This window comes from Emys orbicularis, chromosome 14 (genome assembly GCF_028017835.1).
Source record: "Emys orbicularis isolate rEmyOrb1 chromosome 14, rEmyOrb1.hap1, whole genome shotgun sequence".
Lineage (NCBI taxonomy): Eukaryota > Metazoa > Chordata > Testudines > Emydidae > Emys > Emys orbicularis.
Window position 1 is genome coordinate 45,936,259 of NC_088696.1, and position 14,384 is coordinate 45,950,642.

General features: G+C 51.9%; 1 protein-coding gene across 1 annotated transcript in view; it reads right to left on the reverse strand.

The window, feature by feature from the left end:
- Positions 1-4,251, reverse strand: part of FA2H (fatty acid 2-hydroxylase) — a 78,142-nt gene extending 73,891 nt beyond the window's left edge. Inside the window, exon 1 of the mRNA XM_065416764.1 lies at positions 3,979-4,251. Within this exon, the coding sequence (XP_065272836.1) occupies positions 3,979-4,251 (273 nt within the window). The remainder of the gene's footprint in view (positions 1-3,978) is intronic.
- Positions 4,252-14,384: the final 10,133 nt, after the last annotated feature.

Sequence of the window (14,384 nt, forward strand, 5' to 3'; positions counted from 1 at the left end):
GGCTACAACAGAACTCCTAACCTTCTCACCCAAACCTCTTCTATCCCCCCTCTGCCTGCAGCACCGCCTGCACTGTAACTGAGGGCAGCACACAGGCCTTCCCAACAACCTGGTGTATATGCCACAAGTGAGCTTTGACTCGTCCCTCTCCTTTGCCCTACATATCTGAACCCTGCTGCCACTTCTGCCATACAGCTAAGATCCATCCTTCTTCTCTCTATTCCTACAGCAGGAACTCTGAGCTAGGACCCAGCTGTGATTATTGCAGACTCTTCTCTGGCCTCCCTACTATATGTTGCCTCCAACACTTGATACAAAACACTGCTAAAATTGCCTTCCTTGGCCACAGGACAAGATCTTCCCTATTTAGCACCTCCATCCCCACTGCGATCCCAATAGTGCCAGTCTCAGTGTGACCCTCTGTTCTGCTTATCCAACCCAGGTCACCACACCACCTCCCAGGCATGATTCCTGAGTCAGGTGGCACAGCTACTATCCCCTCCTGAACATTGTGACAAAGTTCCTCCTCTATCTTGGTGGATCCTGCGCTTATTGGCGGATTTTCTTGCCTCAGAGATTCACCATGTGGGTTGGGGAACAGCCCAGAGACCTTCCCCTCTGGGAGAACCCACAGTCCAGGTCAATTGGGAGGTTTGGGGGGGAACCCGGGCCCACCCTCTACTCCAGGTTCCAGCCCAGGGCCCTGTGGACTGCAGCTGTCTATAGTGCCTCCTATAACAGCTACATGACAACTACAACTCCCTGGGCTACTTCTCCATGGCCTCCTCCAAACACCTTCCTTATTCTCACCACAGGACCTTCCTCCTGGTGTCTGATAACGCTTGTGCTCCTCAGTCCTCCAGCAGCACACCCTCTCAGCTCCTTGCACCTTTTGCTCCCAGCTCCTCACACTCCCACCACAAACTGAAGTGAGCTCCTTTTTAAAACCCAGGTGCCCTGATTAGCCTGCCTTAATTGATTCTAGAAGCTTGTTCTTAATTGGCTCCAGGTGTCCTAATTAGCCTGCCTGCCTTAACTGGTTCTAGCAGGTTCCTGATTACTCTAGTGCAGCCCCAGCTCTGGTCACTCAGGGAACAGAAAACTACTCATCCAGTGACCAGTATATTTGCCCTCTACCAGACTCCTGTACCCCACTGGTCTGGGTCTGTCACAACATGCATTTCCACCATGACCCCTACAGGGATAACAGCAAGGCTCTAAGCTAATCTGGCATTTGCTAGACATTCCAATATGTAGTTTAACATGATTACACATTCAAGCTGTGTGTCATCAACATGTAGCCTGTCATCACCGGGCCAACTTACCTGTCTCTTGTCCCCTGCTCTCCCCTACCCTCCATCTCTGCCTGTTGTCTTTTTGAAGTGTAAAGCTTTTGGGCAGTGACTTCCATGTTGGGAAGACGCCCAGCACATCACATGCCTGCTAATGGAAGCGAGCAACACATAGTGCAGAGTTGGCATTAACAGCAGCTGGGTTGGGCCCAAATCTATCTCCACTATTGCTAATAGTGAGGATTAAGCAAAACTTTTCTTTAAATCCAGCTGGCCACATGAGCTGAAGGTGATTTAACTTTAGGGGAAGTTTGCAGGGACAATAACAAACAGAGCTTGGTGAACAACTGGTCCAGTGCCAGTACAGAATTTTTTTTTTTTAAATTCAATCCAGGTCAAACCAAATAAAAATTCAGAGTTTTCAATTAAATCAGAAGATTTTGTTTTGGCTCTGTTCCAGAGCAATGGTTTGAAGCTGATGTCTCATACCTCCGGTGAGCACCCTATCACTGACCTTTATGGTCAACGGAAACTGCATTTTTTAGCAAATAAAGTACTTGTAAGAAAAACTGCATTTAGTGCTAGTAACAAGCCATTTTTTTCCTGAGGTTATGAGAGACCAGGAAACGTTAAACAGGAATCAAGATTTAAAAATCAGGGTAATTATTTAAGAGACCAGTTACTCAAAACCGGTTAGATGGATTTTCTTCAAACTTTACACAAACTTTCCTCTTCACCTTCAGAGAAAATCTGGTAATTTTTCAGACCCGACCAATTTTTACTGCTAAAGTTACTGGTGTGTCAGTACAGAGCTTTATGACAGAAGCTGGGTACAAGCTCAAAAGACTAGTTCACTGTTTCTGTATAATCATTGACAGTGTAATATTGATTGAGCAGTTGGGCAGTGCCATGCAGTGATGGGAGTGCGGCATTTGCTCTGGCATCAATTGTTAACTACCCCTCCCACCCCTTTCGCCCATGCACAGAAATGAAGCCTTTCAAAGCAGCATACAAGCTATTTAAGAGGGGAATTAATGAATTGAGCACCAGGATGGCTGCATGAAGAAATGAAGCATTTTCCCATCACTTCTGGGAACAATTTTGAAATATTAAACCCTCATTTTAGCCTAAAGGAGACAATTATTTTAATCTTGGTGGTGAAATTCTCTGAAGTATGAATGGATTGGGGGGGGGGGGGGAGGCTTGAGGGGGATGTATACAATACGACCCACCTCTAGGCACCTGACACTGGGATTTGTGTCCCCCCCGATCTTCCCCTCCCTGCTATCCAGAAACAACTGCTCTAACTCTGGGAGTTTCCCCATCAACACAACATTTTAGAACTGAGCAGAGATTGCAAAAGGGATTTGCTATGAGCTAAGGCGGGGCTAGTGAACCACAAACCTTGGGTTGTTACACACACACACACCCCCCCCTTATATTTCCACATCCTAGAGAGAACAGAGGGGAAGAGGATGGGGGTAGAGGGTTGGGGCTGAATTCAGAAAATGAGCAATAAGCCAGCATGGAAGTGAGGGGGGGCATGCAGGTGAAGGGCAGGGACAGGAAATGAGACAGGTACAGGGACATGGTTCAAGTGGCTGGATGCAGTTGAGTGGATGCAAAATACAAGTGCCTGGATACAGGGCAGTTATAGTGGTGAGATCTGCCAGACCAGGCTCAGCTAACCCTAAGCACTCCTCCCAGCTGAACTACTGGGGAAGGGGTTGGGGGGACAGCAGGTTGTTGCAGGACCAAGGAAACACATGAAGTTCAGGGGCGGGGGAGGAGGGAAAGGGGGACTCAGGGGACAGTATGAGGAGGAGGAGGAATCCGGGCAGCTGGAAGGACACAGGATGGGGGCCAGGTGGAATGCAGGGGCTGGGGTGTCACGAGGTAGGTTTGGGGTAAGGCAAGTGAGAAACAAGCAAATGGGATGGGGGGGCATGAGAGTGGGATGCCAGTGCAGTGGGCCCAGGTGGGGCAGAGCAGTGGCAGTGCAGGTGGGTGAAGAGCCCAGCACAAGTGAAGGGGGAGCAGAAGGGAGGGATGAAGGAAGGAGTGATGCAGGGGACACAGGGGGAGGGGTGCAGGGGCACACCATGCACAGGGCAGGTGAATACAGAGCCCAGAGACAGGGTACAGGGATAGACGCAGGAGATAGGGACGCACACTGCAGGGACAGGGCACAGAAGGGCGGGGAAGGGACCAGGCTGTAGAGGGCAGGGACAGGACCTGGGGGTCTGATGTGCAGAGGGCACAAATAGGGTATAGGGATGGATGCAGGAGCTAGGGGTGTGCACTACAGGGATAGGGCACAGATGGACGGGGGACCAGGGGTGCAGGCTGCGGGTGTGTGCAATACAGGGACAGTGCACAGAGGACAGGGACGGGGTCAGGGTGCAGAGGGCAGGGACGGGGCACAGAGATAGGGACAGGGCACAGAGGGCAGGGGGTACTGGCTGGAGATGTGCACAATGCAGGGACGGGGTCGGGGCACAGAGGGCAGGGATAGGGACGGGGCGCAGAGGGTGTGCACAGTGCAGGGAGAGGGCGCAGAGGGCAGGGACGGGGTACAGGGATAGGTGCAGAGGACGGGGACGGGGCGCAGAGGGCAGGGACGGGGACGGGGCGCAGGGGGACTGGCTGGAGGTGTGCAGAGGGCGGGGGCCGGGCGGGACGGTACCTGCAGCTCCGGCGCGGGGGCCGGGCGCACCTCGCCCAGGTAGTACTGCTCCAGCCAGAGGCGCGCGTTGCGCGAGTGCCGGTGCGGCGGCCCCTCCAGCGCGGCGCTCACGTCGCTGCCCGCCCGCTCCCGGAGCAGCTGCTCGCCGCCCGGGTGCAGCCGCACGAAGCCGCTCAGGTCGTAGAGGCGGCGGCCCCGCAGCACCAGGCAGGCGCCCTGGGCGCAGCGCTGCCGCACCTCGGCCGGGCTGTAGGCGCGGGGCGGCGAGGCCATAGCCGGGCGCAGGACGCACGAGCTCCGCTAGCCAGGGAACACTCAGCAGCCAGTCTGGCACCTGCTCGTTTACATGGCATGCATAGGCATGAGCGGCGCCACGCCCCGGCCCCGTGAACATGAATATTCACGAGGCGCGCGTGGCTCTGATTGGTGGCTGGGGCGGCGGGCAGGGCGAGAGCGCCCAGGTGAGGGCGGGGCCCTGAGCCAGACCCGCCTCCCCCGGGGGCAACCAGAGCAAGGGAGAGATCCCGCCCGACTCGGGCAGGGCTGGCCGCGGGGCCCTGCTTCGGTGCCGGGTGCAGCTGAGTGTTATTAACAACGCCCAGCCCCCCTCTAGCGGCAAAGCACGTCAGACAGGTGGGCAGGAGCGGCAGCCCCATTTTACAGAGGGGAAACTGAGTCACAGAGTGGGGACTGTGGCTTGCCCTAGGTCACCCGGCAGGGAACAGGGCACAGAGCCCAACTCTCCTGCCTGCCAGTCCACTCCAGCGCTCTAGTCCAGAGATACACACTGCCTCCCTCAGCCTGGGTTACAGACAAGATGCCCCACCCCTCCCAGAGGGGATAGAGGGGAGCCACCTCGAGGGGTTTGGACACCCAGAGGAGGGTGTGAAGCCACTTCACAGAGGTTTTGGATACCTAGAAAGGGAGCAGGTGACTGTTATTAGTAATAATAATTACCCATTCTGGTTAATAATTAGCCCTATTCACTGTACAATCCACAAAAAGCTGCTAGGTTTATAACTATGTGTGTCACCTTCCAGAAAACCACACAGGCAAGGTACCAACGGCCCTCCCCAAAGTGCAGGTCAGCTACAGCCGGGCTGAGCCTACAAGGGGCCGGATCCTTGGCCCCTTTGCACTGCTTTGGGGGCCCAATGCAGCATGAAACCTGGCCAGAGAATCTGGCTGGGGATGCTCAGGGGACCCCAGCACAGGGGGTGTTTTGTGGATGGAGCATGGCCAGAACAGGTTGCCCTCAGACCAGTCCCCATTATGGAAGCTGGGGATTTTGCAGACAGCCATAAATTAGAGCAGCCCTGAGGCTGCTTATGATGGTAGCTGAACTGACCCTTGGCAAGCTCGGCCTGGGGTATCAGGGGAAAGCAACGATAGTGTAAAACCACCTTCACCTCCCTTGGGTCCTGCACTGAGCCTGACACAAAGTTCTGGGCCACCATTTTCATTATTATCAATTGTTTGTATTGTGGTAGGATGCAGAAGCCCGGTCAGGGACCACGACCCTGTTGTGCTAGGTGCTGTACAAACAAACACAGCCCGCACACCAGCTGCCTCACCCTTGTCCAGCTTTTTGTGAGCAGCATCCCAGCCAAGGAGAGTTTTAAGGAGGGATTTGAAGGAGCACAGTGAGGGAGCTTTGCAGATGGTTGCAGAGAGCACCTCCCACACCTAAGGGGCAGCATGGGAAACAGCACAAGGGTGTAACAAGGGGGCAGTGAAGGCTGGTGTCATGGGCCGGCCAGAGGCAGGAGTCATCGTTCCCCAGTATATGAGAGATAATACGTAGGGTGGGGACAAGCCGCGAAGAGCCATAGCATGGATAACTGATGATAATGGTGTGAGGAAGGGTGTGGAGCACAAAGGCACAGCAAAAGAGGGAAGGGGATACTGCTCTTGGGACACGGGTGAGGTGGGGTTGTACTTTCCCCCAAACAGAAGAATGTAAAACTCTGTGTGACAAAGATTTCCTACTTTACTGTGCTGATAAATATCTTTGTGACTGAAGTACCTTTCACTGGAAAATGAGCATTGGTAAAATGAGCATGTGCAGAATAAGGAAACACTGGCTGTTCAGTGAACAAGGAGAGGGGGACAGACTGAGGCCTACGGGACAGCATGGGAGAAGACCAGAGGAATGGAATGGGGAGACGATGAGGAAAGGAATGGTTAGGTAGGAAACTTGTGGGGAAGAGAGGGGGATAGGGGGCTATGGCTAGTTGTGCTTGTCCTCCACCAAAGGCTCTTAAGCAAAGTAAGCCATCATGGGATAAGAGGGGAAGTCCTCTCATGATTAAAAGATAGGAAACAAATGGTAGGAAAAAATGGTCAGTTTTCACAGAGGAGAAAGGTAAATAGCGAGGTCCCCCAGCGATCAGTATTGGGACCAATGATGTTCAACATATTCATAAATGATCTGGAAGAAGGTGAGGTGGCACCCCAAAAAAGCCAACAGCAACAACCCAACAGTGCAGTGGCAAACAGTTACAAAGGACTTGGCTACACTTGCGAGTTACAGCGCATTAAAGCAGCCCCGGGTGCACTAGCAAGGCACGTAGAGCGCTCTGACTCTGTGGCTACAGCGCTCCTGGTACTCCACCTTGGCGAGAGGAATAACGTTTGATGCATCCCCACTGGAGTGCCCCAGCATCAGTGTGAACGAGGTGTTGCATTACTGCGCTCTGATCAGCCTCCGGAAACGTGCCTGTAGAGGGGTGGTTACCCACTCCGGCTCTGAGGGGCTTAAAAACAGCCCAGGAAAGGGCTGTGGCTGGAGCAAGTAGCTCCCAGACTGATTGCGGAGGCAGGCTCAGCTGTAGCCACGCCCCAGTCAGGGCCCAACTGGCCCTTATAAGTGGGCCATGGGCCAGGAGACTCTCACTCTCTTTCTAGCCTTTGGAAAGGGAGGGACCAGGCTGCCTGGGGAGCTGAGGAAGATACTGAGGGCGGAGCAGTGCTGGGGAAGTGCCGGGGAGCTCCAGCCTAGCAGAGCCCCAGGTTGCAGGCCGAAGTAAGGGCCCACTGGAGGGTACTAGGGCTGCAGAGGGGCAGCCCCGCTATAGGTAGAGGCAGCAGGTCCAAACCCAACCTTGCCTGTGATGTGGCTTATACTGCCGTCTGCCCCAGAGAGCAAGGACTAGTTGGTGACGGGCAGTAGCCTATGACTAAGGCGGGGATAGTGGGTGGGGGTTTCCCTGGGTGGGAGACCCAGAGAAACTGTGGAGGTACTGCCTGAGGCAGCACCCAGAGAAAGGGGCACCGAGGTCCGGGAGGGACACCAGGCCCAGAACAAGGCAAGACACTGGCCAACAGGGCGCTGTGGAGGCTGGAGAGCTAATTCCCTGAGAGACCAGCAGGAGGCACTGCCAGGTGAGTCTGCGCGCAATTACAGTGCCATAATCCCCTTAAGTCAAGTGGCCACTCTTGTCATTGTTTTGGATATGCCCTTTGAAAGCTCCATTTGACAGCCGGCATGCTTATCTGCTCCGAGACAAAGTAACCATTACTGTGGAATGCTGTGTGGGAGAGAGGGGGGCGGGGGGAGGTCTGCTGCTGTCTGAACTTAGACAGCATGCTGACATCCTCTCAGCCCCCCAAAAACTCACTCTCTCTCCCCCACATACACACAACACACTCCCTGTCACACTCCACCTCACCCCACCCCCATTTGAAAAGCACGTTGCAGCCACTTGCATGCTGGGATAGCTACCACAATGCACAGCTTTCTGTGGCTGTTGCAAGAGCTGCTAATGTGGCCACGCCAGTACGCTTGCAGCTGTCAGTGTGGACAGACTGCAGCGCTTTCCCTACTGTGCTCTACGAAGGCTGGTTTAACTCAAAGCGCTCTACATCTGCAAGTGTAGCCATGCCAAAGGGATCTCACAAAAGTGGGCAACTGAGCAACAAAATAGCAGATGAAATTCAATGTTGATAAATGCAAAGTAATGCACATTGGAAAACATTATCTCAACTGTTCATACAAAATGATGGGGTCTAAATTAGCTTTTACCACTCAAGAAAAAGATCTTGGAGTCATCATGTATAATTCTCTGAAAACATCTGCTTCAAGTGCAGCGGCAGTCAAAAAAGCTAACAGACTGTTAGGAACCATTAGACAAAACATATCACGTCATCCTGGTTCGTCCACACCTTGAATACTGCGTGCAGTTCTGGTCACCCTGTCTGAAAAAAGATATATGGGGAGGAGGGGAGTATAGAGAAGGGCAACAAAATGATTAGGGATATGGAACAGCTTCCATATGAGGAGAGATTAAAAAGACTGGGACTGTTCAGGTTGGAAAAGAGACGACTAAAGGGGATATGCTAGAGGTCTATAGAATCATGAAGGAGGAGGAGAAAGTGAATAAGGAATTGTTGTTTACACCTTCACTTCACACACCAACGAGGGGTCACCCAATGAAATTAACAGGCAGCAGGTTTAAAACAAACATAAGGAAGAACTTCTTCCCACATCACACAGTCAGGCTGTGGAACTCGTAACCAGGGGATGTTGTAAACGCTAAAAGTGTGATTGGGTTCAAAAAGAATTAGCTAAGTTCATGGGGATACAGCCATCAATGGCTATTAGCCAAGATGGTCAGGGACACAACCCCATGCTCTAGGTGTGTTCATACTTATGCCTGCCTCCACACTGCCCCTCCTTGGTACGTGATGTTAGTGCTACCATTTCCACAGGAAACACTCTAGGAACTGCATGCTGCCTTCACACATTTGACAAAGGCAGCTCCCGCTCATCTCTCCCATCTGCCAAACTGGGTGGAAGATGTGGCAAAGTCCATGATGCTGTGGCTCTTCTCCTGCTTGTGAGACAAATGTTCATGCGGTGCAGTGCTGCGTACTGAACGGAATAAGTCATGCTCTTAGGCAGTCACTAGTGCAGCTGGTGGCTGAGTGCTTTCAGGTCCAGCCTGCCGCTATAGTCATGGCTCCTCTCTGGGAACACACCTTCTCCTTCTGCTCCTCCTCCACTCCCAGCTACTGCCCATGCTGCTGTTGAGGCAGTGGATTCAACCCAGCTCCCTGTGATGGGAAGGAGCCTGCTAGATGCCCAGTGCAGCATCCTCAGCCAGCACCTGAAAACCCTCACAGGGGACCCCCCAGAGCATGCAGGAGGGGAACAATGAACCCAAGCCAGTCCCTGTGTGGCCTCCAAACTCCATGCAGCTGACATTCCCGCTTGTGTCCCCTCCTCCCCCCCCCCCCCAATATTCCACATCCATTCCCCCTGGCGAGGGGAAGGGGAAGGGCAAGGGCAAGGAGCTGGGTCCACAGACATGAATGTTTGTACATTTTGCAGGGTATTTGACTGATTTTTTGTTTATTTCCTGTTCCTGTTGAACTGTTTTAGTTCTGTTCCCCATGATTCCCTTTAAATAAAAGTTACTGGTCATTTAAAGTGTGAGTGCGACCAGCGGGATGTTTCCCACATGGTTTGAATGGGTCAGTAGGATTTCCAGCTCATGACAGTGATTTCGGTAACTGTCCAGTGCCATACACATGCAATGAATTCTCTCTCTCCCCCACATCCTTTTTTCCTTTTCACACTCCCCCTAGCCATGCCCAGCTTAAAAAAAAATCCAACAACAAAACCATGGTTCATGCCAATGAGCTAAGCTCGGAAATAATGATTGTTGTCCACAGCACCAAAATGCAGAGCACAAGTGACATGTACATGTACGTCTTCATGCCTTTGTAAAGAATGCAAGTGACAACATGGAGAAAGGAAACAAAACTAAAAAATGAACATTGCAGAATGGAGATATCTGACCCTGAGCTGTGCTTTAGCAACCCCTCATCAGGGCACTGAAACAGGGGGGCCAAGGGGCCATGGCTCTTCCACTTTTGAATGTGGATGGGCCTGGTATCTCCACTTTTTGCCATGGGCCTGGCCCCCTGCCCCTCCTCTTCCCCTCGAGGCCCCACCCACCGGCCAGGCCGGAAGCTGGAGCCAGGCGCCGGAAGCTGGAGCCAGGCCCAGGCAGCTGTGGGGAGCCATGGACCCTCCTCCTGCCTGGGTTGGGAGGACCAAGAGCAGCTCCCTGCCCATGTCCCTGCCCCCCGGGTCCCAGCCTAGGGCAGATGGAAGGTCTGCAGCGCCCCACAGCTGCCTGGGAGGCTCTTACCATGGCCTGATTGCAGCTCTTTGGTCCCAAGACCCCGCCCTCATGCCAGACCAGAAGCCAGAGCCAGGTCAGGGTAAAAGCCATGAAAATCTGTCACCCTTGCCTCTCTTCCTCCATCCTCAACAAACATTCATTGTTTGAAACCTTGGAAGTGCTGTGGGCACTGGTGGCAGAAAAGAGTGGGAAGAAGGAATGTGCTAAGCCCCTCCCAAACCTTACTGACCTGTTTTCACATATTTTACCAATGATTGGTGCTCACCAAAAAGCATCCTTAGACAGCTGTTAACATATAACAAAAACATTTCCACACCTCTATCTGTCACTTAGCACCCCACAATGGAACCTATACAGGGTATCATCAAACTACAACCCAATCAGAACTCCATCTGGAAAGAAATCTTTCCTGAACCCCCTCTTCTGGCCTTCAGACAACCCCCCAACCTCTCCAAGCTCCTCATCAGAAGCAAGCTGCCCACAGACCAGGACACACCAACTCAAAGCTGCACCAGACCCTGCCAGAATAACAGATGCAAAACCTACAGACATATCTCCACTGCTACAATGACCAACAGGTTCCACCCTGAGCCTTAGGAACTGGGTAAGGGTGGGAGAGCATAAATTAACCAGGATACACCCTGAGCCCACAGAAGAGAAAGGTGGAGTGTGTGGGTAACACCAGGGACATACCATTGCAATCCCGGCGGCATTCAATACATCTGTTCGATGGGAGCCCACTGGATCTTCATTCACCCTCTCGGTCAGCCGTCTTCGGTGTCTCAAATATTCCATCCAGTATCCGGTACTGCACCATGAACATTTGTCCCGTGAACAGGAGCAGAACCACATTGTCAGGAACTTGCTCCATGTCTTCCGCCTGTTAGTATATAGGCTTGTTTGTCTACCTGATACACAATTTTGGGTTTGACTTTTTTAATACTCTTGTATCTTATACCAATATGTGTGAAGAACAATGAACAAAGACACTGTGTGTTGCATTTCCCACAACCAGATGGGACTTTTAGTAAAATGGGAAGAGATAAGGGATAGAGCAGTTAAAGTGTTACAGGGCATGGTGGGAGTGTAATATATGAGCATACACTGAAAGGCTGCCTGGCTCCTTTCTCAAGCCAAGGTCAAGCAACCAGTTAGGAGGGGCAAGGGGGGATGGGGGGAGGCATAAGAAACACTAAAAGACAAAGAAAAGCCTGTTCTTGGCCAGAAGACAACCTCACTCCTTACCCCACCCATGGGATGAGGTGGGATGAAGACCCTAGACTCAAGACCCTCCAAAATGGAACATGACCGTAAGTTGTAAGGGGTGTGACTAGGGGGCATGCACTGCAGGTATATTTGGGCCTGCTAAGGAGGAGGAGGTGGGAATAGACAAGGGGGAATGGGGAATGGAGACACAGGCAAGGCTCTGCGGTGTCAGAGCTGGGAAGGGGGACACGGGGTAAAGGCTCTGCGGTGTCACAGCTGGGAACAGAACACTGGGAAACAGACTCTGCTGCGTGTAGAGCTCTGGATATGTTTGCTTGGAACTAACCCCAATAAGCACCGCATTGTCCGCACTTCGGACTTCTGGTCTTCTGCTTTCTGTCTGCGTGACAAGAACCAGGGGAGGGGGGAAGGGAAAGCCTCTGACTGTCCAGTTTGGCATAGGAAAGAGATGAGCAGGAGCTGTCATCACTATATGTGTGAGGGTGGCTTATGATACCAGTAACACGCAGCAAGGCAGAACAGAGAAGGGCTACGAGGATGATCCGAGGAATGGAAAACCTGTCTTCTGAAAGGAGACTCAAAGAGCTTGGCTTGTTCAGCCTAACCAAAAGAAGGCTGAGGGGAGATATGATTGCTCTCTATAAATATATCAGAGGGATAAATACCAGGGAGGGAGAGGAATTATTTAAGCTCAGTACCAATGTGGACACAAGAACAAATGGATATAAACTGGCCACTAGGAAGTTTAGACTTGAAATTAGATGAAGGTTTCTAACCATTAGAGCAGTGAAGTTCTTGAACAGCCTTCCAAGTGAAGTAGTGGGGGCAAAAGACATATCTGGCTTCAAGACTAAGCTTGATAAGTTTATGGAGGGGATGGTATGATGGGATAGCCTAATTTTGGCAATTAATTGATCTTTGATTATTAGCAGGTAATTAGACCCAATGGTCTGTGATAGGATGTTAGATGGGGTGGGATCTGAGTTGCTACAGAGAATTCTTTCCTGGGTGCTGGCTGGTGAGTCTTGCCCACATGCTCAGGGTTTAACTGACCACTATATTTGGGGTCGGGAAGGAATTTTCCTCCAGGGAAGATTGGCAGAGGCCCTGGAGGTTTTTCGCCTTCCTCTGCAGCATGGGGCACGGGTCACTTGCTGGAGGATTCTCTGCACCTTGAGGTCTTTAAACCACGATTTGAGGACTTGGGTGGGTGAGATTCTGTGGCCTGCGTTGTGCAGGAGGTCAGACTAGATGATCATAATGGTCCCTTCTGACCTTAAGTCTATGAGTACCTAGAGTGTCTCCTGTGCTGCACAGAATTCTGGGATACTGCCCCGGAAATGGTAGCACTAGCATCGTGTACCAAAAAGAGGCAGTGTAAACGTGGGTATATGCATGTACACAGTGTGTACCCATGCCCAGCACAGCAAACGTGGACACTTCGGGTGTGGGGTGCCTGTGCTGTCACTACAGGACAAGTACCTGGGGACACATGCAAGTGTAGACAAAGCCTTATGGCCGCGTGCCGAGAACATACACACATACACTGCACGCCCCGCCCCCCCGCATGGATATAAATACCAGTGTATATGGAGAGGCATGGCTTAGGTGAATAAAGACACCCCAGAACCTTAGGGTATATACACTACACAGCTCTTTACACACCCAAGGGGTGCCTCCCATATCAGTGTAGTGTCTTGCTGCCTCCCTGCTGCCAGAGCCTTTCACTGCAGCATGTGGCTACACACCAAAGTACGGCTGCAGTCAGTTTTTACTGCAGCGATGCATGAAGATACACATACCCTACACGCCTCCACCTGTGGTGACAAGGCCAGAGAGTCACAAATGGAGTTGTGTAGAGTCTTGGCCATGAGGACCAGCAGTTTGAACTGCATGCAGAAGGCAATGTAGTCAGCAAAGTGATTCAAATAGGGGAGTGACGAGGCGGAAGCAGTGGGAAAGGAAACTGAGCTCAGCAGTTGCACCCTGGATGGGCTGGAGGAGGAAGAGGTCAGAATCAGGGAAGCCAAAGAGCAAAGGTGGGACAGGGACAAGGGCCATTGCTGTAGCAATGGAGACAAAAGCAGAGCTTGGAGGAAGAAGCAACAGGAGTTGGTGACACCAGAAATATGTGGGGAGAAGAGAGAAAACATGAATGGGACACCAGGGTGGCGTACTTGGGTGGCAGGAGGGAAAGGGGTGCCATTGGCAGCAACGAGAAGGAGAAATAGCCTTGGGAGGAAAGGGAACTTAGCTTTCAGTGTGCTGAGACTGAGCAGCTGGTGAGCCATCCAGGATGTGACCTCTGCATGCACCTACACTGCGGCTGGGAGTGTCATTTCCAGCTTCCATTGATGTACACGTGCTAGCATTGATCGAGCTAGTGTGCTACAAATAGAAGCGTCGCCATGGTGGTGCGAGTGGTGGGAGGCGCTGGCTGCCCAAGGACATACCTAGGGTTTTAGATAGGATTGTACTTGGGGCAGCAAGCCAGTGGAGACGCAAGGAGGATGAGACAAGAAGAGAGGCCGTTAGACATGGCTAAGAGAAGGGAGATCTTAGCAAGAGCACATTTAATTGAGTGGAGGGGGTGGTGTGACGTTTCACTCCATATTCTTTATGAAAATATGCTTATGATATGAATATGGTATAACTGAGATGTACTTTATTCAAGATGGGTCTTGTAATGTTTCATTAGAAAGGTTGTAATTTACTGAATGTGATTATCCAATTTGCATGCCTGTATCATATCTGTATCTGCAGTTAGGAATATTGACTATGTATCTGTATTTCAGCTATGCTACTTTGGGTGATGCCCACTGCTAACACTTCAGGTACAACAATGGAAAAGCCAGACAGGGCGGATGGCCCATCAGTGAGGGCTGTGAAAAGCTTGGCCTTCCTGGGGATGCTCCATACAGCCACTGACTCATGGAAGCTGTGATCCTACAGAGTCAGGTGGTCTTGTCACCTGATACTAAAACATTACCTGGGACTTCTTGTAACTTTCCACTGGAAGGGAAGGGG